We start from the raw sequence: 20,498 nt of genomic DNA, 5'->3' as shown, positions 1-20,498 counted from the left end.
CTCCAACTCCTGGGCTCAAGCGAGTCTCCTGACTCAGCCTCCCAAGTAGCTGGGACTACAGGCACCCGCCACAACGCCTGGCCATTTTTAGGTTGCAGCCATCATTGTTTGGCGGGCCCAGGCTGGGGATTCGAATCTGCCACCTTAGGTGTATGTGGCTGGTGCCTTAGCCGCTTGAGCCACAGGCGCCGAGCCATAGAATTTTTTCTTATTATCACATAGATAGATGTTGTTTCTCTGTTGTTTTTTAGTGTTTTGTTATAATAATGGAGTTCTTCAAATCTTTTGCTCCTGTTGGTACTTTAGTCTTTCCATATCAGATGTTTAATTATAAACAACTTGGATGGTGGTCCATGCCTATAGTCCCAGCTGCTGGGAAGGCTGAGGCAGGAGGATTACTTGCGCCTGGGTTGAGGCTGTGGTGTGTGAAAATTGTACCTATGCACAGCTGCTGCACTCCAGCCCTTGCAACAGAGTGAAATCCTCTTTAAAATCAAAAAAAAAAAAAAGTACTTTGCCCAGAGTCATAGAAGACACATACTTTTATTTAGATGTAAAATTAACTGGAAAATAATTGGTCTTTGTCTGGAACCAGTCAAAGCAATGTGGCTTATTCTCCGGAAAATGCTACTTTTTCTTACGTTGTGGTGATTATTGAGTTCATACTGTAATTGCATTAAATGACGTATTATGTTGACATTAATGGAGAAGTGAGGACAGCCTGTCTGTCCCGCTGGCCGCGGTTCCGACCTGGCCTGGCACCATCTGGTGGTGGCTGTCCACTCCTCAACTTCTCTGGGTCCCGTGGCCACCCGGGGCTTCTGGAATACTGCTAGTGCTTCCAGAAATGTCTCCCAGGTAGTTTGTGCTGTTTCTTAGGCCCAAATGGGGATCTTAACTTAGAGAACACCTGGGACCCAGGGGCCTGCCCTTCCCCCTTTCCTTCCTGAGTCAGGGTTTCCTGGTATGGTCTGTGTCTCCCCACTTGCCACCCCAGAACATAAGAACTGTGGTCTCTTTTTGGAGGACAGGGGCTGAGGCAAGAACAGAAATCAGAAGTAGTATATCCATATTCACTTTATCATAGTAGTTTTATTGAATTTAGAATCTAACTAGGATTGTACCCTCAGGTTAGTAAAGTAATGAAGTTTATTAAAGTTTTCTGGCTATTGTCCTTAGAGTTGTACTTTAAAGAAGAGCAGCTATTTTGGGAAACAAAAAGGGAAAGAATTTAGTGTGTGTGGGTGACAGGGCACAATGACTTAGGTGAAAATACTTAACACACTGCCTGGCCCGGAGAAGATACTCACTTAGCTGTTAATGCCCTTTCATCTACAAGGACCTTTGACACCATCAGTTGTCCTCAGTCCCCTGAGGTCTTTCTCAGCTGGTTCCTTCCTGTCAGTATTTAGGTTCCACTCCTGTCTCTGACAGTAAGCAAACAAAACAACTAAAACCTTTAACCTGCCTCCTTTTCAGCTCTCTGCACCCGTCTCCACCTCATAACTAGACTCCTCAGGTCTCTGCTTTGTTTCTTCTCTTCCTTTGCTGTCCAGTCCTCCCCTGTGTCCATCTGGGCACAGAGCTGGCTCCGCACATTCTCCTCCTTGGTGGTGTGTCCAGAGCTCTGCTCACCGGCAGCGTGGCACCAGCCTTCCACACCACTCCTCAGATCACTTTCGTGCCTTGGTTGCTGTGGTGCCACATCTTGGCTTTTTTTTTTTTTTAAATCTTATGACTGTTTCTTCTTAATTTTATCTATTTTTTCATCTTGTCATTTAAAATTCCACAGGTTCTGTCTTATACTTAGGTCACCCTTTTCACGTTTTAAATTTTGGTGAGATTTAGGCTTTAACTTTATTGTAATGGAAACTATGATGGAACAAATGCCTTTTTAAAAAAGTAATGTCTTTTTTATGAAAGTAGTTTATATACATTGATATATTTTCAAGCATCATAGAAAAATAAAAAGAGGAGAATAAAGAAATTGCCCTAAATTTCACAACCAAAAAATAAAGTGTTAACATTTTATGAGCAGTCGTCTAAACATCTTGTAAAAAAAAAATAATGAGAACTAATAGAACTATTTTAACTGCTTTAAATCCTTAGGTTGTTTTGGTGGGCTTCTTGTTACCCACGTGACAGGTGAGACAGAAGGAAGGTGACTTGCCCGTGGTCATTCAGGCAGTAAGTGCTGGGGGTAGTGATCAAACCAAGAGAGTGTGGGATTTGGTAAACTGAGGGTTAGATCAGACCCGACCTGCAGGCACCCTCCTCTTGGTTCAGATTCTAGCTGATTCTCTAGGCTATACATGTGGCCCAGGAAGGAGGTCAGGCAGATGCTAGAACCACACTGTCTCTCAGTCCTCAGCATGTAGCTCCACGTACCAGTGACTTACTCAGTGATTCACAGACTTTGTCAGTTTTCGGCAATTTTTTTAACATTATGCTTTTACTAATTTAGTCTATGAAAATGATGATCAGCTCCTGTGGGACCCGGAATACTTACCTGAAGATAAAGTGATTGTATTTCTTAAGGATGCTTCTAGAAGAACAGGTGATGAGAAAGGTGTGGAAGCAATTCCTGAGGGATCTCATATAAAAGACAACGAACAGGTGAGTGACTAAGAAACAGCTATTAGAATTTTCTCAAAATGATTCACCAAACTTATTTGTAAATGTGAATGCTGCCACTTACTCTTCTGCCTTCCAGAAGGCCTGTGCTGTTACTGACAGGGAATCTGGGGTCTCGTTGGCTCAGGTGTGTCCAGTTCCACTGGCTCTGAGTCAGCATGGCCGCAGGAATTGCTCAAAGACTGCAGCCTTCATGAGGTGATCCCTTCTCACTGTATTCCAGGCCCCAGGCCACTGCTTGTCAGCTGGCCCTAGGACTAGGCAGATGTTTCAGGGTGGAGGATGTCCTCTGCCTGGGTTGGACCAAATGCTCCCTCCTTGGGCACTGGCAGAATTTTGTCCTGTGTCGGAGTTCACGTTCCAGAGTGTCGCTGAGTCCAGTACAAAGCTCCATAGTCAGTTCCCTGTCCCTCCCCTGGGCACACAGATTATTCTCTCTCCACTCTGTGCTCCAGCGAGCACTTCTGGGGTGCCATAGGCAGGGCAAGACTGTCTGTTCTGCCCTCTGCAGAGCCTCCTACCTTGATACAGTGTTGAGCCCGGGTAATGTAGTTGCTCCCCTAGGTTTTGATTTTTCTGAAGGAGCTTGCTTATGTGGAAAGTTGTTGAATTTGGTGTTTGTGTGGAGGGACAATTGCTAAAAGTTTCTGTTTGGCCATACTGTCCCCAAAACCAAAAATCTTGATAGTTCATTTTACTCAAATATACTTTTTATTAAGCTTTGAAAAATTCCTCTGGCTACCCCAGAGAATCTGTGGATATCAAGTTGCTATACTCATCTGAGATAACATGAGGTATAATATGTGGTAAGCTCAGTGCCGACCATGAATCTCTTATAACAGCATTACATTTTTACCTTTCTAATCATTGGGGTTTTTATTGTTAAAAAATTATAATCGGAATCTTAAAAAGTCACAAAGAAGTAATTGTGGTTTATGTAAAATGTTTATTTTTATTTCTAAGTTTTGGGGATAATTTGAAGTTTAGAGTATTTACATATCGTACTTTGTGTGCATATTTGATTATTTTGAGGTAATTAACTTTGAACTTCGCTATTGTATATATATAGTGCATTCAGAAAATTATTTGCTTTCCAGAAATGATGAGATCTCTAGATTCTGGAAAACCTTTACTGTCTTAAGAAAGTGTATCATTGAACTGTTCATAGTCAAGGTCACATATTGAAATCTTTTATTTTTCTAGGCTTTGTATGAGTTGGTGAAATGCAATTTTGACACAGAAGAAGCATTGAGAAGATTAAGATTTAATGTAAAAGCAGCTAGAGGTAAGCATGAATATTAAATCTTCATTTTCATGATTTGGCAGAAATTAAAAAATTTAGCCAGTTGGTTTATGTCAATATATCTTAAGTTTAATAATGCTAATCTGAGTTTAGCAAATATTTGTAGAATACAAGTATCACAAAAGGCATCAGTGGGGATGGGATTAAGGCTGTCTCTTCTTCGGGAAAATAACACCATTTAACAAAAAATTTAAAATTACATACTGCTTTATATTTTCAAAGCATGTTTATACATATTGCATTTCAATAATTGCCCTATGAGCAAAGCAGTATGACAGACATTATCTTTACTTTAAAATGGATGAGACTGGCGTCTGAACTAAAGTTGACTTAAAGCAAACCTCATCAGAAATGAAGCTGTTACTAAAATTCAGCCTTTTCTTTTCTACTCTAAATCTGGCACCCATACCTCTTCACTGTAGCTAATGAGAGAGATTTGTTTATTCATTCAATAAAAATTTGAGGGCCTTCTAAGTTCTGACCACCTGACTACAAAATGTGACACGATACTTAGAGCCTAATTAGGGAAAATGAAAAATAGCTGTGATAGTTCTTCCAAGGAGGCTTAGAAGGTGCTGCTGAAACCTAACTCAGTGAGACCTCACCTAGTTGCAGGGAGAAGATAGGACTTGGAGTGAAATTTTTTAGAACAAAATGTTATTTTTGTTCTGATATAAAAAATTATCTCAATGACAAGAGATAAAGTGTGAAGGAGGCAGGAATAATTCTAGGCAAAGGAGACACCGTGCGTAAAGTCCAATGTGATAAAGAGCATTGCAAATCTAAGGAATTGAAAGGTGGTTAACATAGTTGGATCAGGAAGAATCAAGAAAAAGATGAGGTTGGAAAGGTAAGGACCAAATGATCAAAACTTCCTAAATCAGGAACTTTTGTCACTGTCTTTTGCAGTCATAGTAAGAAAGCTCTGAAATTAATGCCTTCCCTAATGTTTACTAGAAAGTTCCATTTTATGAACATTTTGTAATTTGTTCATTCTGTGCAACATTTGGTGGAATATTGCTTAACAGTTGTTCTCACCACTTTGTCAGAGGAATTATCTGTTTGGACAGAGGAAGAGTGTAGGAATTTCGAACAAGGGCTGAAGGCCTATGGGAAGGATTTTCATTTGATTCAGGCTAATAAAGTAAGTAATGATGCACATTTCTCTCTTTTGTTAAAAAGAAATTGAGCTTAATAATTCAAATTAATCATGTATTTTAATTATATTTTCTAACGTTAAATGTTTTATGATGAATATTATAATATTTTCATATTTAGCACATTATTATAATAAGCATACTTAAATGTTCTAACATGTAGTTGCCAGGTGACTATTTTCATTGTGTTATTTTGGAAATGTTTAGAATCATTCTTGTTTGTAAGTATGTTAATCAACTTCCACAGCAGGAATGTGTGCACAAGCAGCTGGTTAGAGCTGTTTTAGACAGTCCGTGACAGGGCGCAGTAAGGAGGGTCTTTAAAGTGATTCTGAAACTTCAGGTACTTTTAACATGACATTATTTATAATTAAAATGCTTTTTGTATTTGCTCAGTCCCTGAATGTTATAAAATCAGATACTTAAGATTTAATTTACTTTTAATCAAGATTTGATTTTTTGAAGTAACTCTTTCTCTCTATATATACATATAAAATTATAGTTGTCATATTTTATAATTTTATGTAACATCATTTATCACTCCATAACTGACAATACCAATCATATACTTTATACCCAAAGAACTTCCTAATTACTTGCAGATTGTTTCGGGGTTTAATTCTTATAATGAAAATCAAGTAAGATTTTTAATAGTGTCAACATAATTATGTAGAATAATATGTTGTTCCTGTGGGCAACCAATGATGAGAACAGCAGAATCAAAGTTTCAGAGCTTAAATACAGAAAATTAATTCCTAAGCTTATGAATGTTACCTTATTTTCAATTAATACAAATGTGACAAAGAGCTTGGCTTCATAAATTTCCTTACAGATAGGGTCTAAGTATTGGATGATAACTTGTCTAGGACCATGTTGGAGAAGCATCTGGGCTTATGCCTGAGGCTCTAAACAGTCTTTACCTCATCTCCCTTTTTGATATTTCTGGACATGATTAGATAGCATCTAGTTAACTTGTTTCCTCACTATTTAGTTTATGTTTGATAAAATAGTTACAAATCCTGTTAGTTCATTGTTCTTAATTTTGTTGTACATTCTTAATTGTTGTAGTTTGATAATTTACATTGAACATAACTAATGAAGGAGAAATTTTAACTCTTAGCATTTAGGATAACTTGGCAATGTAATTGGTTTCAAAAATGTGTACCCCTAATGTTGTGTCCATGTGATCTGATAACCACAATACAGCCAACACTCGTGGCAAAGAGGCTTTATACAACGGGCCATCGATATTTCTAATTTTTTTAAAATCCATTGTTTCATGATAGAAAGGACCACTTTAGATAAGGGTTTTTTAGCATTCCTGCTAAAATTAAAATACTCTTAACCAAACCATGCTTGAATTGAAATACTCTCAACCAAACCATGGATTACTTATGAAGAGGACTGCTGGAATGATAGCCATTACTAGCAGAGTAACAACCCCACCAGTTTGTGGGGGGTTTGTTTGTTTGTTTGTTTTTTAAGCATGAGAACTTAATGGTTGACTGGAATGGAAACTATAAGACAAAAAACCTTTCTTACATAAGTATTAAAAATATGACCTTGATTTCTTAAAAATACTTGGGGTGCTGATATTGTAAAATTATAGATGCCGGCTGACCTGTGTGTCACCCCCAGCTGCACTGAAGGACAAGGGAGGGCTCTTCTGAGACAGAGAAAGGTTCAGTGAAAATGTCAGGACTTGGGTTTTACACATAGAATTACAGCTCAGCTCTTCATCATAAGTTCTGTTTTTGAGGGCAGTTTTTCATAATGTTAACTTGGCAAACGCTTTTCATTTTTTTCTTTTCATTTATTGCTTTCAGTAAAATAGAGTTGATGTGGGCCGGGTGCTGTGGCTCACACCCATAATTCCAGCTCTCTGGGAGGCTGAGGCAGGTGGATTCCTTGAGCTCAAGAGTTTGAGACCAGCCCGAGGAAGAGTTACTCTACCTTTTCCCTGAAAATAGAAAAATCAGCGGGTGTGGTGGATGCCTGTAGTCCCAAATACTTGGGGAGGCTGAGGAAAGAGCTTAAGAATTTGAGGTTGCTATGAGCTGTGATACCACAGCACTCTACCCAAGGCAATAGACTGAGATTCTGTCTTCACAAAAAAAGAAAAGAAAGAAAAATAGAATTGATGTGGCTTGTTTGAATCTGTCCAGAGTAAGGTGAATGCATGTTGGTTTGTAAAGAAGGGTCTCGTTAGCGCTGTCCTCAGGCGCAGACTGTGCCACAGGACAGGTTGAGACAGGAAACTGCTGGGTTAAAGCAGTGCCATCTTGCACCCAGAACACTCAGGTGGCTGCCTGTTTTCTTTTATTTTTATGTATAGCAATCCTACTAGCTCTCTAACCTGAGTAGCAGTATCATTTGTTAATCCCATAGGCACTGAGCTTTATGAGAAGGGAGCCAGCCAGTTGCAGTAATGGGCGCAGCAGCGTCCCCAGGGCTGCCTCATGCCCAGAGAGTTAGCATGGTCACAGTCATTCAACTCGCTGTAGCCTGTTGTCAGACTTCATAGAAAGTAAATTAACTGAGTCTGGATCCCTGTTACAGGGACTGTTAAGAGAATCTTTTAGAAAGAGAATTGAAAGGTAGACTCCCTAGTCACTCTGAGTAAAAGTAATGCCCTATTGTACTTGAGGATGACATTGTGTGTTACAGAATTACATGCAAATAATGCAAGTGACAGATAAAAGGAGTGTTATATGTGCCTTATTTGTAATTTGCATTATTTGCATGTAATTCTGTAACAAGACAATATTCACACTCAGGCAACAGGGTGTTACTCCCTGGACCCTATATTTGCAAACTGCTTATAATATGTACTTTAACTTGAATGTCGCTTATAGATACTTTCTTTCTTTTAAATTTATTTTATTTTTTTGCACAGTGAATACATGAGTTCCTATATTTTCAGTAGAGAAGTATATTTTTATGGACAACGAGGGTGCTGGCAGCCTTTTGAAAAGCAAGCTGGGCAGGATCTGAGGGTCAGTGGCCGCTTGTTGTTTCTCTTGGTGCAGGTTGAGAAAGAGTTGCTTTCAACGCAGCTGCCGCGGGGTTTGTTCCGTGCACGTTGTTACATCCCAGTCAAGGACTAGCCGACTTTATTCTCAGACATCAGCTGTTTGTCATGAAATAACTTCATTAAAGAAGAGAGGCTTCTTAAAAACAAGAGTTTTTTTTTTTTTTTTTTATAGGTCCGAACAAGGTCAGTTGGTGAATGTGTAGCGTTCTATTACATGTGGAAAAAATCTGAACGCTATGATTTCTTTGCTCAGCAAACACGATTTGGAAAAAAGAAATACAATCTTCATCCTGGTGTAACGTGAGTTAATTTTTTCCTTTAGAACTACATACTGTTTTGCTGTACTTTTCCCAGATTTTTCTTGAGAATTACGATTTTTAGAATCTTGCTTTTATAATAGAATATACATGAGTTTAAATTTACCATCTATTGATATATCTTTATAAGATATTTAGACTTTTCAGTGTTGTATAAAATCTTATAAACTATTGTTGATAGTATCTGAGACAACAAAATCAGTAAAACAAGTTTTAGAATGTAAACTTGTATTAGGTACCTGCGAGAGGAAGTGGATCAGACGGCTGTGAAGTGTGTTCTGTTAATAACTGTTTCCTTTCAGTATCAGGACGTATACTTTTAATCTTAAACACTTTGAAAGCAGTGAGATAGGAAAGAAAATAGTGTCTCTTTTCTAACACTGTAGGACCATATATATGTCCAATAGGAAGGAGAAAGACGAATGGAAATTGTTTTTCCTTTTCCAGTCTGCTTTTGATCCCAGGAACCAAAACAACATTTGAGCATAGAGGATATAAAAGGAAAACCCAAAAGGATGTGATACGTCAGGTTAACCTGCATTTTCCTTTATTACAAGCTTTCTATAGAGGAAAGGCTGTCTGCATGGAGAATTTCCTTTTCCTGAATATTTCCCTCTAACGGGAGAAACGTTTAAGTTAGTAACGTGCCTCTCACTTACTCTGAGTGACACACGTGAGTTGTTGCCTGTGCTCTTACGCAGAACGTCTGATGTGGCTAGCCCCACCTCTGTGCACCAGATTTCCTTACCTTATTCAGTCCAGCCATGGAATAAAACATCCCCACCGTCACTACCACTAATTGGTTATTTAAGAGTAAGGAACTCTTTGTCTCTTCTGAATTACTTTTAAATGCTGATGAATTGTTATGGTGTAATAAACTTTACAATATTATCTTCTTGATGATTTATTTTTAATGTTTACAGAATAAAAATAATGCAAAACCATGACTTGATTTGGTTGGTGTGCACTAGTAAAGGTAACCTCAAGGCTGGCCAGAGAACTGCTTTTGAAAGACCTGTTTATATGTGCGTTTGATTGTGCTTTTCACAATGGTCCTAGGCTGGACCATTTCTCGGTCAAGTTCACTTATAGGTTAGGTATCTCTGCTAGTCACTTTTTGAGAGATCAGATGCTCAAAGTGAGATATCTAAAAGGGAACAGATAGGTGTGACTGACCCCTGGGAACACGGGGCTGTGAACTTCATACATCATCTCCCATTCTTCAGGGCTGGTGACTGCTAGAGTGGGATTTCATAAATAGCAATATTCCAGATTTTATCTAATTGAATAATGTTATTAAATTTATAGTTATTTTTTATTGGTAGTAATCAAACATGAGTTGTAGAACTAGAGATAGCTACCCAGTCTGCAGAGTATATCTTTAAAAATAGTCTCAGTGTTCAAGCTATTCTGTAGGAAAAAGCAATAGTAACATTTTTCATTTTTTTTTACCCATTTCAGAAATAATGTTCACATATGAACTACAGTCAATCTGTCGCCATCAGCAGTAAGAACATAAGAATTGCCATGCTGGGTCAGACCCATGGTCCCTCCAGTTTTCTTTCAGAAAGCATCACCAAGGGAAGTGCTGTGGGCTGGCATAGTGGGCCTTTGTGACGTCAAGCTCAGCAGGTTAGGCAGGGCTGTGCCACCAAGCGTTCTCATTTCTCTGATAATTTTTCCATAGCTTCTGGAAACTTTTTGAAGATACTTTTATCTGTAACCTTGAATCCTCTTAAGGTTAAATATTCTGTAGGTACAATACCCACAGTTAAAAGAAGTCTGTATCTCTTTTTTCCTCAGGCTTTATTTAAGAGTTAACTGGTGTAACAGTATAAAGTGAACAGTCCTTTCTCCCTTCTCCCCACACTCAGGAACACCATGGTTTTTCAGGCTTTAGTTATATCTTCTGTCGAGTTTTTATAGTTGTTTTTTGTTTGTTTTACTGAAAGAACCATCATTTTTTACTGAGAACAACCATTCCTGAGAACATCCTGAGAAGTGTCTTCTGTAAGAAGTAGTGACCACAGTGTACACTGTTGTCCAGATGGGAAGCAATTATGATTTTCTGTAAGCTTGGAGACATTTTTCTGGCTTGCTTCTGGGACCACCACTTTCTGTTAATAGTTGCACTTTAAGTGACTTCATAAAGCATTAAATTGATGCCTTTAGAAGGAAATTCCAGTGACTTTTTTCATCCTCAATTTTTAGGTAAAATCCATAATTCAGAGCACATTATCTCGAAACTTATTTGTTCATTTGTCCTTTAAATTGTTACTTTCCATTTGTTCTGTAGGAAGAAGTATATTTGCCATTTTTCTGTCTATAAACAAGTTTTGAAAGTTGCTTTTACAGATTGTTTCTATTCACTACCTGGAAAAATTGGGAACCATATACAGATGGGAGACTTCACTGTAAAAGATTCAGCCTTCCAAATAATTTTTTTTTAAAGTAAAATTTAACTTGGCATACCTTTAATTACCTGAATGCTGCCTGAACCTCTGGATGTTGTACCTGAGTTTGGCTCTTCCTTTCCTAAGCATTCCAAATGCCGTTAATTAAGGACATGATAATAGTAATTACTGTTCTTTCATAGAATCATTGCTGTCTTTAGAAATTTAAATTGATTTTGATAAGGAATCAACTCTGATTCCCTTTGCTTGGCTTTAACGTCAGTACCTATTTCTGCCATATGTCATCCCCAGCAGTCCCGCGTCAGGGACCTTCTGTTCTGTTAGCTTCGCTACACGCATCTCTGTTTTCGCACACTTCAGATTTGTCACGAAATTGTTCTGAATTGTGATGAAGAGCGTAACGCTGAGCAGGTCTTTTTTTTTTCTTGTATTCTTTGTGAGGGTATAACCAACCAGGTCACAGTATTTGAATTTATTAGATAGAGTCCCTCTTATAGTTGTGCCCTGCACCCAAAAGGTGCGCCCTACACCCCTCCGTCGTGAATAGGTCTTTAAAGACCATCAAAGTCCCTCTGTACCGAAGAGGAAGGTGAAGCCTAGAATATTATATTGATTACATCATAATCATTGGTGTTTCTGTGATATATCTCAGTCTTTTGGAAGCTTCTTGAAGTCAAGTGTCATGTCCTTAGTTTTTGATATCCCCATAACCCAGGGGGCGGCATTGATCATTTGAGAATAACTACAGTTAACAGTGTGTTGTCGACCTGTTAACATAAACTTGTAAAAATTCTTAAGAGCACCCACTGTTTGCTTCTTTCTTACTCTGCTCACAGAATTCTAAAAGACTTGTCTTAGTATTACCATTATGCTTGCTCTAAAGGAATTTAGGGTGAATAACGAGGTGAGATTCTTACTGAGGTTCTCCTCACTGCGGTGTGCACAGCACGGATTCAGTGGCACAAGAGTAAACTTAACAGCCCAAGTCCCCGCCCTTGGGGATGAATGACGTTCTAGACCAGGTCTCAGCAAACTTTTCTGGTAATGAGGTAGAAGGTAAATATTGGGGGTCTGCGCATTTAAGATCTCCAGCACAGCCGCTCAGTTCTGCAGCTCCTGCACAGAGGCAGGCACGGGGTGTGTGTACACACGTGTGTAGTTGAGTTCCCATGAGACTCTGAGAGCCGGTGGCCAGCCCACAAACCACAGTTTGCTGACCTTGATTCTACTAAAGGTCAGCAAACTTTATTCTCTAGAACTCTCATGAGCATTCATGAGACATTTTTCATGCATGTATCACCCATCAGCCACATGTGGCAGACAGGGCAGGTATGATCTGTTTACACATGGGCAAAGACGCCTCCAGCTCCTATCCCCTAACCCCAGTCCATTGTCACCCACCACTGCTGTGCAGTTCAGGAGTGATTTAGGGAAGGAATGCCCGCCCCCGTGATGAGGTACTGACAGGATAAAGCTGGCAGGTGCGCCCAGGAATGTAGCTAGCTTATTACAGCTCAGGTGTGGAAGAAATGTAATACACGGGGAATCCAGGAAGGTTTGGGGAGGGGGCAGCTCTTTATCAGGCTCCAGTTTACCTTTCAGGTACTACCTTGGGGGGGCCTTACCAGTCTTTGTCAGGAAATTGTTTTGTACTGCTGATGGTATCATCCCGATCTCTTCAGAGCACTTGCCTACTTAAAAAGTTTAAAATTTCTTTTAGGGTTGGTGCCTGTGGCTCAAGGAGTAGGGTGCTGGTCACATATACCAGAGGTGGCAGGTTAAAACCCGCCCCACCAAAAACTGCCATTAAAAAAAACAAAACTTCTTTTAGGTCTCTAAAATGTGTCACTTTAAATCCATTGTACCTTTTTCCTACAAATACCATTCAAATGTTCAGGTCCAGTGGGATAGGTGAGGCGCTGGAATGAATATGAGTATCAGGGAACACTGTTAACAGCCTTCTAAGTTTCACCCAGCTAGTTGTAACTTCTACCTTTTTTAATATAAGAAAGTAATTATTGTTTTGCTGCTTAATCTCCAGGGATTACATGGACCGGCTTCTGGATGAAAGTGAAAGCGCCGCTTCTAGTCGCGCCCCCTCTCCCCCCCCCACCGCCTCCAACAGCAGCAACAGCCAGTCCGAGAAGGAAGATGGAGCCCTCAGCAGCAGCAACCAGAATGGTGAGGAGAGACCTTTGTGTCTCCCAGTAATAGGGCTCTTTACCTTCAGTAGCTTGGGAAATGCAGATTTCAGCTTCTATTAAACTTCCAGAGCAGAAAGTAAAACAATAAATAACAGATGAGAAAACAGAACCATACACACACTCTAACACAGAACACAACCAACTGGAGAGAATCCCATTCATGTCACGAAATAATAATTTAATAAAGCATACTGTCAGTGGTGACTGTTCCTTTTCAAAAATTTGCTCTTTTTTCAGTGGCATCTTTTATCCACCTGGGAAGATGCCTGGGTATAAGTATTCTTATTAACTCTTAGACCAAGAGTCTAGCCATTTCACAACAGAAAGACACTTAGGAAGTACCTTGAGAATCTCTAACACTTTATCAGGAAAGTAATGAGGTACCAAGGGTAGGGTTTTGAATATTTAAGATCTTTCTGATAGCATAATAACCTGGAATAATGAGAAAAGATGAAAGCAGGTATTAGCTTGTACTTTAATACTCTACAATATTTGTTTTTATGTCCATGAAAAAGAGAAACAACAGGCTTACAAATGTGTTTAAGGCTGTCAGCTCTTCTGCTTAAAATACACAATGGACCAGAGATTGCTGTGCTTATCAGTAAGAGCAGTCAGTAAGAGAATTATTTTCGTTTCTACTTTGGTTAAAATGGTTTTCCTAAGAGTGTCATCATGCGGAAAGTAACCAGCTCCTGCCCCATTCCGAACCCCTCTTTTGGAGGAAGCTGGTGCATTAGAAATTACAAAAGGGGGCTTGGCACCCATAATACAGTGCTTATGGCACCAGCTACGTGCACTAGGGTTGGCAGGTTCAAACCCCACCCAGATCAGCTAAACAACAATGCCAACTGCAGCAAAAAAGAAAAAAATAGCCAAGCATTATGGTGAGTGCCTGTAGTCCCAGCTACTTAGGAGGCTGAGATAAGGGAATCGTTTAAGCCTGAGAGTTTGAGGTGCAGTGAGCTATGACACTACAGTACTCTGCCGAGAGTGACATAGGACATAGTGAGACTCAGTCTCAAAGAAATAAAAAAGAGGGAAGGGCCAGTGAAGAGCTGGGAGAAACCACTCGGAAGCCTCGCCCTTACCCTGACCTTTGGCCTCACACTGGCACTGCTGATAGTGCCTGAGTAGTTCCCAGCAGGATCCGTCTCTGTTCCCAGTGCAGCCACACAGACTGAGGGCCCATCAGCCACACCAGGGTCCCAGGAGCTTTCCGGATGTGACATCTGTTGCCAGTCACACCCACCCTGAAGTGGGGTGGGGCGCTGAGTCTGTCTGGGACATGTGCACTACTTGTGCTTTTCTTGTTAACATTGTAACACCAAATCATTTCTTCTTTTTTTTTCTTTAACTTTCTGATGAGAGTATGCCTTAGTCTGGGAAGGTGTTCATAAATTACTTACAATTTGTAGTTCAGAAGCCATTTGTGTTATTTGTGTGCAGTCAAGATTCCTGCTTTTTCAAAGAAAGAGACTTAGCAACCCAATTTTCCTTTTTCTAAAATATGGGGCTTTGGGTGGCACCTTTGGCTCAGTGCTTAGGGCGCCGGCGCCATATACTGAGGGTGGCAGATTCAAACCCGGTCCTGGCAAAATTGTAACCAAAAAGTAACTGGGCGTTGTGGCAGGCGCCTGTAGTCCTAGCTACTCGGGAGACTGAGGCAAGAGAATTGCTTAAGCCCAGGAGTTGGAGGTTGCCGTGAGCTGTGTGACGCCACGGCACTCTACCAGGGGCAAAAAAGTGAGATTCTGTCTCTACAAAAAAAAAAATAATAAGGGGCTTTGATGAGGGCATTAGCATCTTATAGGTTTTTCACCTCTCACTGCCTGGGCTGGCTTTGCACCATCACAGAGCTGTTGCTTCAGCATCCTGAGATGCTCACTCCCCACGTGCATTCATGATCTCAGGGCATTTTTGTGTTGTAGAAAACAGAATATTTTCTTTGACCAAAATGTAGTATTTAAGGCTCATTCTTTATGCTAAATATTTTTTCAGGCAGTTAAATTTTAATTATCTACAATGGTACTTCCTGTCTTTTACCTCTTATCACTAAAATGTATGTTCTATTTTACAATCAATTCTAATATAACCTTATTTTCTTTGTTAGAATATTATGCTTTTATTTTTCTCACATATTACGAAGGAATTTGTGTTTACTTTTAGCACTTTAAAATATATGCTTGGAGAGTACAGCAGTAGTTTTTTTAATATTATGACAGACCGGTTAAGTCTTCTTAGGTAAACATAGTGTGTGATCTTTCAAGCACACTCCCATGGACTAACAATAGGAACAGAGAGTCTCAGCATCTCACCTTTACCTGCACCAGAAACTCAGGCTTCTGTAAGAATGAGCATTGGTTTTGTTCCAGTGTGGTTTTAAGTTTCAGTCCCTTTGCCAAATCTGAATGCTTTATGCATACTGCTTTGTTAATTCAGCTGATACAGACTGCTGGATCTAATGCTCATTTATTACATGCTTTTACCAGATGTTAAATTCTGTTCTTACTCCTGTACATTAACTTACTTAACTCTTCTTACCAATCCTGTGATGTACATCTTAGGATCATTGTGTATGTGGTGAAACTGAGGTTCAGGAAGGTAAATAACTCATTCAGGTCTCACAGTCAGTGAGTAATAGAGCAGGAATTCAGATCACATATGCACAGACGTATGCGCGTGCCTCCTTGATGAAAAGCTGTTTATAATCTTCTGCAGATTTAACTTTCATATTCACTGCTGCTTCTTCCAACTTAGGTGTACCATCTAATGGATCCGGCGAACCGCTGAACAGAGAAGAAGTGAAAGTTGAAGGGTTACACGTCAACGGACCAGCGGGGGGAAGTAAGAAACCACTGCACACAGATACGGACACTAACGGCTATGAAGCGGACGACCTTCCCACTGACCCCAAACTTGCTCACATGACTGCAAGGAACGAGAGTGATTTTGAGGAGCGAGGCGAGAGACCTGCCAAAAGGCGGAGGGTGAACAGCAGTGGGAAGGAAAGCCCGGGCTCTTCCGAGTTCTTCCAAGAAGCAGTCTCACATGGGAAGTGTGAAGAACTTGAAAACACAGATGACTAAATTTTACATCTTCATTTTACTGTCTCTGGAGTAAATTCTGGTGTGACTAAAATTTTCAGGGTTGATGGGTTACCTTAAAAAGTTGATTTCCTTCAAGTAGTTGGTTAAAATTTGAAAACTGAATTGGGTCCGACTTTAATAACATTTTTTAATTCTGCCTTTTGCAGATATTTTATTTTGGAATTGTCAGATACCCTTTTAAGGATATAAAAAAATAGGAAGTTGAAATGAACTAGAGCTGTATGTGGACCTTCTCATTTGATGGAGTGATCCTAAAATTCCACTGCAAGGTAATTTTTGCCTAAATTGAGGAAGGAATGGAAAAAATCAAGTCCAAATTTCTACTTAGCACCATTTTTTTTTTAGTTTTGTGAAATGTTTGTCTTTGTAACAGACATTTTTCTCTCTATACAAATTATCATTATTAAGGAAACCCTGTGAATCCTGAAAGTTATGCTAGCATGATTTTTTTTATATATAGAAATTTAAAAATAAACCAAGTCAGGTTTGTGTATGTAAAATTGTTGACATCAATGATGTCTTTCCATATTCTTATCTGGGCTTAAGAAATACATTCTGTATTTTTCCAGATTCTTTGTAGCCTTTGAAAGATTTTTACAGTACATATGTCTTGACTGAGCTGTCCTTTCTTAATACAAAAGCTTGTATAATTTTCTTAACTTGTACAGTTGGTAAACTTTTATGAGAGGAATTGATATTCTGAGTCTGTCAGCTTTCATTTTATTTTGCTAAGTTTTTGTAATGAATTTTTAAAGTGTTTGCATAGTTAACTAAGTCTTGTTTCTTATCCAGGTGGTAAAAGCATTCATAAAATTGTGAAAATTTGTCTTTTCAGATTTCTACTTAAGGTCAGATAATTTCAGAATTCTTAAATTTAGCATGAACTTAGCTTGCACAGTTTGGTTTGCATTTGTTATAATTTCCAAAATTATTTTGATGTAAAACAAGTTTAGTGTCAGCTTAAATGTATCAAGCTGACCAGAATCCTGTTCAGTTATTTTTATATGCATTATAGAATTTCTCATTTTTGCATTAAATAAACAGAAGGGAAACTGTCAAGTGCTGCTTAGTCACTGGCACTCACGGGAGTAACTGGGCAGACAGGAACGTCTCCGTCTACGGGGAGAAAGCGATGGAGCCTGAACATTCTTCACACCAGTTACAATCCCGTTCTTCAGATTTGACAGTGTTTTTCCAAAATTGAAATAAGATACACAGTAACCATTGCTCTACACGATTACAAATAGAGGGTTATCCATGTGCATAGCCTTGTAAGAGTGCCATTGTATTTTTAGTCCTAAATTCTTTTGTTAAAAAATGTAGTTTCATAAAGCTGATAGACCATCCTATATCCAAACTTTTATAAAAGGCTCTTAATTCTTATTTTTCTCACACAGGCATACTCCAAATACTTCTTCCAGTTAATTACCAGCCACCGGTGCAAAAGCCAATGCCTTTTTGAAATGAATCTTCTGTCTTCTTGTTTTTAGTGGCTCAGCTGTCTGGTGCAGTTGATGAGAGGTTTGCACTGAGAATTTGTCGTGTAGGCCTTATCCCGGTGAAGTGTTACTGTTAACGTGTTCAGGCTGCTTCTCTTCACCAGTGTGAACAGTTTTTTTCCTCAGTGTTAAAAGCCACTTTACAGCATTCTACTTCATATAATGTCCATTCACTGTTACATACACATCCAGGTAAATCAGAGGTTGGGGTGGAAATGTTGAGAAGTGTGGGTTTTGTTTTGCTTCACTTCAAACATTAATCCAGAACGGCAGCAATGTTAGCAGGCGTTCATACACATTTTCTAAATCAGATTTTATTAAATGAATCCAAAGTATCCCAGCTCTTTGTCAAAGGTGGTCTATGACAGTGGTTTTAAAGATGAGTGATGCTGTACTTTTTCAGTTGTTGCGATATTAGAGATACCATTTTAAAGATACATTTTATTTGCAGGTTTGTGAAGTTCTTGCAAACTATTATAACAGGAACATTTCAAGTAAATTCTCTCAGGCATGTTTGCAAATACAGCACATACTGTATACATGTTAGGAAATTTTACTTTTCTTAATCTTTTTAAAATATACCTAATGAAAGACATTCCACTATTATAATATGCAATGCTCAGCTTTTGGTAAGGAAATATTTAACTATACTTTGCGTTTATACAGGTTTTCCACACAGGACTTTGCTCTTCATAATGCAGCCACTATAACTTGATAAGTCATTGCACTATTTAAAAATTCTGGGTGATATCATGAATTTTATTTAAGATGCAGCACATTTCAGAGCTCTTAGGTGCTTGACAAACTGTTGGGAAAGAAGTCCTTGTTAGAGTTAGGCCTCCTTGGCTTGGCACCTGTAGCTCAGTCACTGGGGCGCCAGCCACATACACAGAGCTGGTGGGTTCGAATCCAGCCCAGACCAGCTAAACGATGACAAATACAACCAAAAATTAGCTGGGCGTTGTGGTGGGCGCCTGTACTCCCAGCTACTTGAGAGGCTGAGGCAAGAGAATTGCTTAAGCCTAAGAGTTTGAGGTTGCTGTGAGCTGTGACGCCACGGTACTCTACTCGGGGCAACACAGACTGTCCCCCGCCCCCGCCCAAAAGCCCCTCATTTCATTCCCATCCCCAGCAAAGCACTATCGTTTTCATTTGGAATGGCATTCTGTTTCATGATGGGTTTTGGAACAGAGTTCAGAATCTGCATCTCAGTTCAACATAAATCTGTTGAGCTTTAAAATGTATTTGAAGTAATATTTAAATAGGCATTTAAAATTATGAATTAGATGTTTTTAAATTTATGCATAGTAATTTTGCACTGTAAAATAATTCCCTCCCCATTCCTTGTCTGCCGTTCTGAATGTGCTTATTAAAATATTTTTTTAACATACTTGCCTACACAATGCTGTGTGAATGTTTTCATCAGGTTCAGCGCTGTTAGAGGTGGACTGTGGGGCACACACACGCTGCTTGTTACCCGCAGACAGACATGCAGTCCCTGTCCTGCTCCCCCAAACACGGTGCACGCACTGGTTTCCTGTTGTCCCTGGTCCCCTTTACGCATCTTGGGTGATGGACTTTTGTCTTTTTCCCCCCAAAGAGATTGACCCTTTTCTCTCTGTCTGGACTATATAATTAAAACTAATTTCTTCCCTTCTTTTGCGGTGGAGTTGATCTCACATGTTTTGCAACATAAAACTTGTTTTGTCACAATATTTTGCTTTGCTGTCAATGGAAAGTTAGAAGTGGGCACTTGAGGGTTGGTGAACTTCTGTAGGCAAAAATTAGGTGTGTGCCGATGCCTGGGGCATGTGACCGGCCTACAGCACAACTTAATACCAGATCAGAGACACTAAGGTTTCCCCAGCTGTAATTCATAGTCCTGAAAAATACCAGTGTGAGAAAACATACAACCTAGGCAAGAACAGGAATTTCCAAATTTTAACCTTTTCTTCTTTGTCCGAAAATGTCTTTTCTTTTTGTACTACATAATTCCACTGATTATTTAACATTTTTTACCATAGAAATCAACTGTTTAATAAGGCCATCCTTTGCAGAATATTAAAGGGTCATCCACCCATTCACATAGGCTGATTTCAGGTATAATATTGGAGTATCTTTTAATACCAGTTTCCCATAAATTCTTACTATGTACTCTTAGTGTTGTGCTGGTCTTTTGCTATATAAACATGGAGGGTTTCCTTAATTGAATGAGATCTTTTTAAAATCTCAGTTTGTCTTTCTGCTGTGACTTATTTAGCATGTATGATGGATTTAAAATTTTATTTTGGGCTAGGCCTGGTGGTTCATACCTGTAATCTTAGCACTCTGGGAGGCTGAGGCAGGAGGATCACTTGAGCAGGCGAGTCTGAGGTTGCAGTGAGCTATAGTGATGCCACGGCTTTCTGGCTCAGGTGGCTTGAATGAGACCCAAACACGTCGTTTTGTTTGCTTTAGGAAGTTGTGGAGAGTGCTGAAGAATTGTCGTATCTACTGAAACTAAATTCTAATTCTCTTTTGTGCAAACAGAAGGTTTCTGCACGTGTGAGCGTCCGTGGGGACAAGTCTTCACTGTCTCCACACCCCTGTCCCTATGTTTGGCTGTGGCTTCAGAAACTGTCCAGCTTTCTTGAGGAAGCAGCAGCGAGAGGGTGCAGGTACCGGGGGAGGGCAGAGAGCAGAGCTGGCACCGTCTCAGAGGTGAGCACACCTGTCTTTTTGCCATTGAGTTGTAGCAAAATAAGGTTTTTCTCAAACTTAATATTTGTTAGAAATTAACTAGCATGGGCGGTGCCTGTGGCTCAGTTGGTAGGGTGCTGGCCCCATGTA

General features: G+C 39.5%; 1 protein-coding gene across 3 annotated transcripts in view; it reads left to right on the top strand.

Annotated features, from left to right (window-relative positions):
- MIER1 (MIER1 transcriptional regulator) overlaps positions 1–18,604 on the top strand; it is a 66,994-nt gene extending 48,390 nt beyond the window's left edge. For all 3 annotated transcript variants that reach the window (XM_023509825.1, XM_003784239.3, XM_012801771.2), the window contains 6 exons: positions 2,465–2,616; positions 3,838–3,919; positions 4,987–5,081; positions 8,301–8,428; positions 12,901–13,040; positions 15,821–18,604. In XM_023509825.1, coding sequence (XP_023365593.1) covers positions 2,465–2,616; positions 3,838–3,919; positions 4,987–5,081; positions 8,301–8,428; positions 12,901–13,040; positions 15,821–16,149 — 926 coding nt within the window. In that variant the 3' untranslated portion in view covers positions 16,150–18,604. The remainder of the gene's footprint in view (positions 1–2,464; positions 2,617–3,837; positions 3,920–4,986; positions 5,082–8,300; positions 8,429–12,900; positions 13,041–15,820) is intronic.
- The last annotated feature ends 1,894 nt before the right edge of the window (positions 18,605–20,498 follow it).

The sequence above is a fragment of the Otolemur garnettii genome, unplaced genomic scaffold, assembly GCF_000181295.1.
Source record: "Otolemur garnettii isolate 467f Iridium unplaced genomic scaffold, OtoGar3 scaffold00010, whole genome shotgun sequence".
In the NCBI taxonomy this organism is placed as follows: Eukaryota; Metazoa; Chordata; class Mammalia; order Primates; family Galagidae; genus Otolemur; species Otolemur garnettii.
Note: the sequence above shows the minus strand (reverse complement) of the source record. Positions and strands in the feature narration are given on the sequence as shown.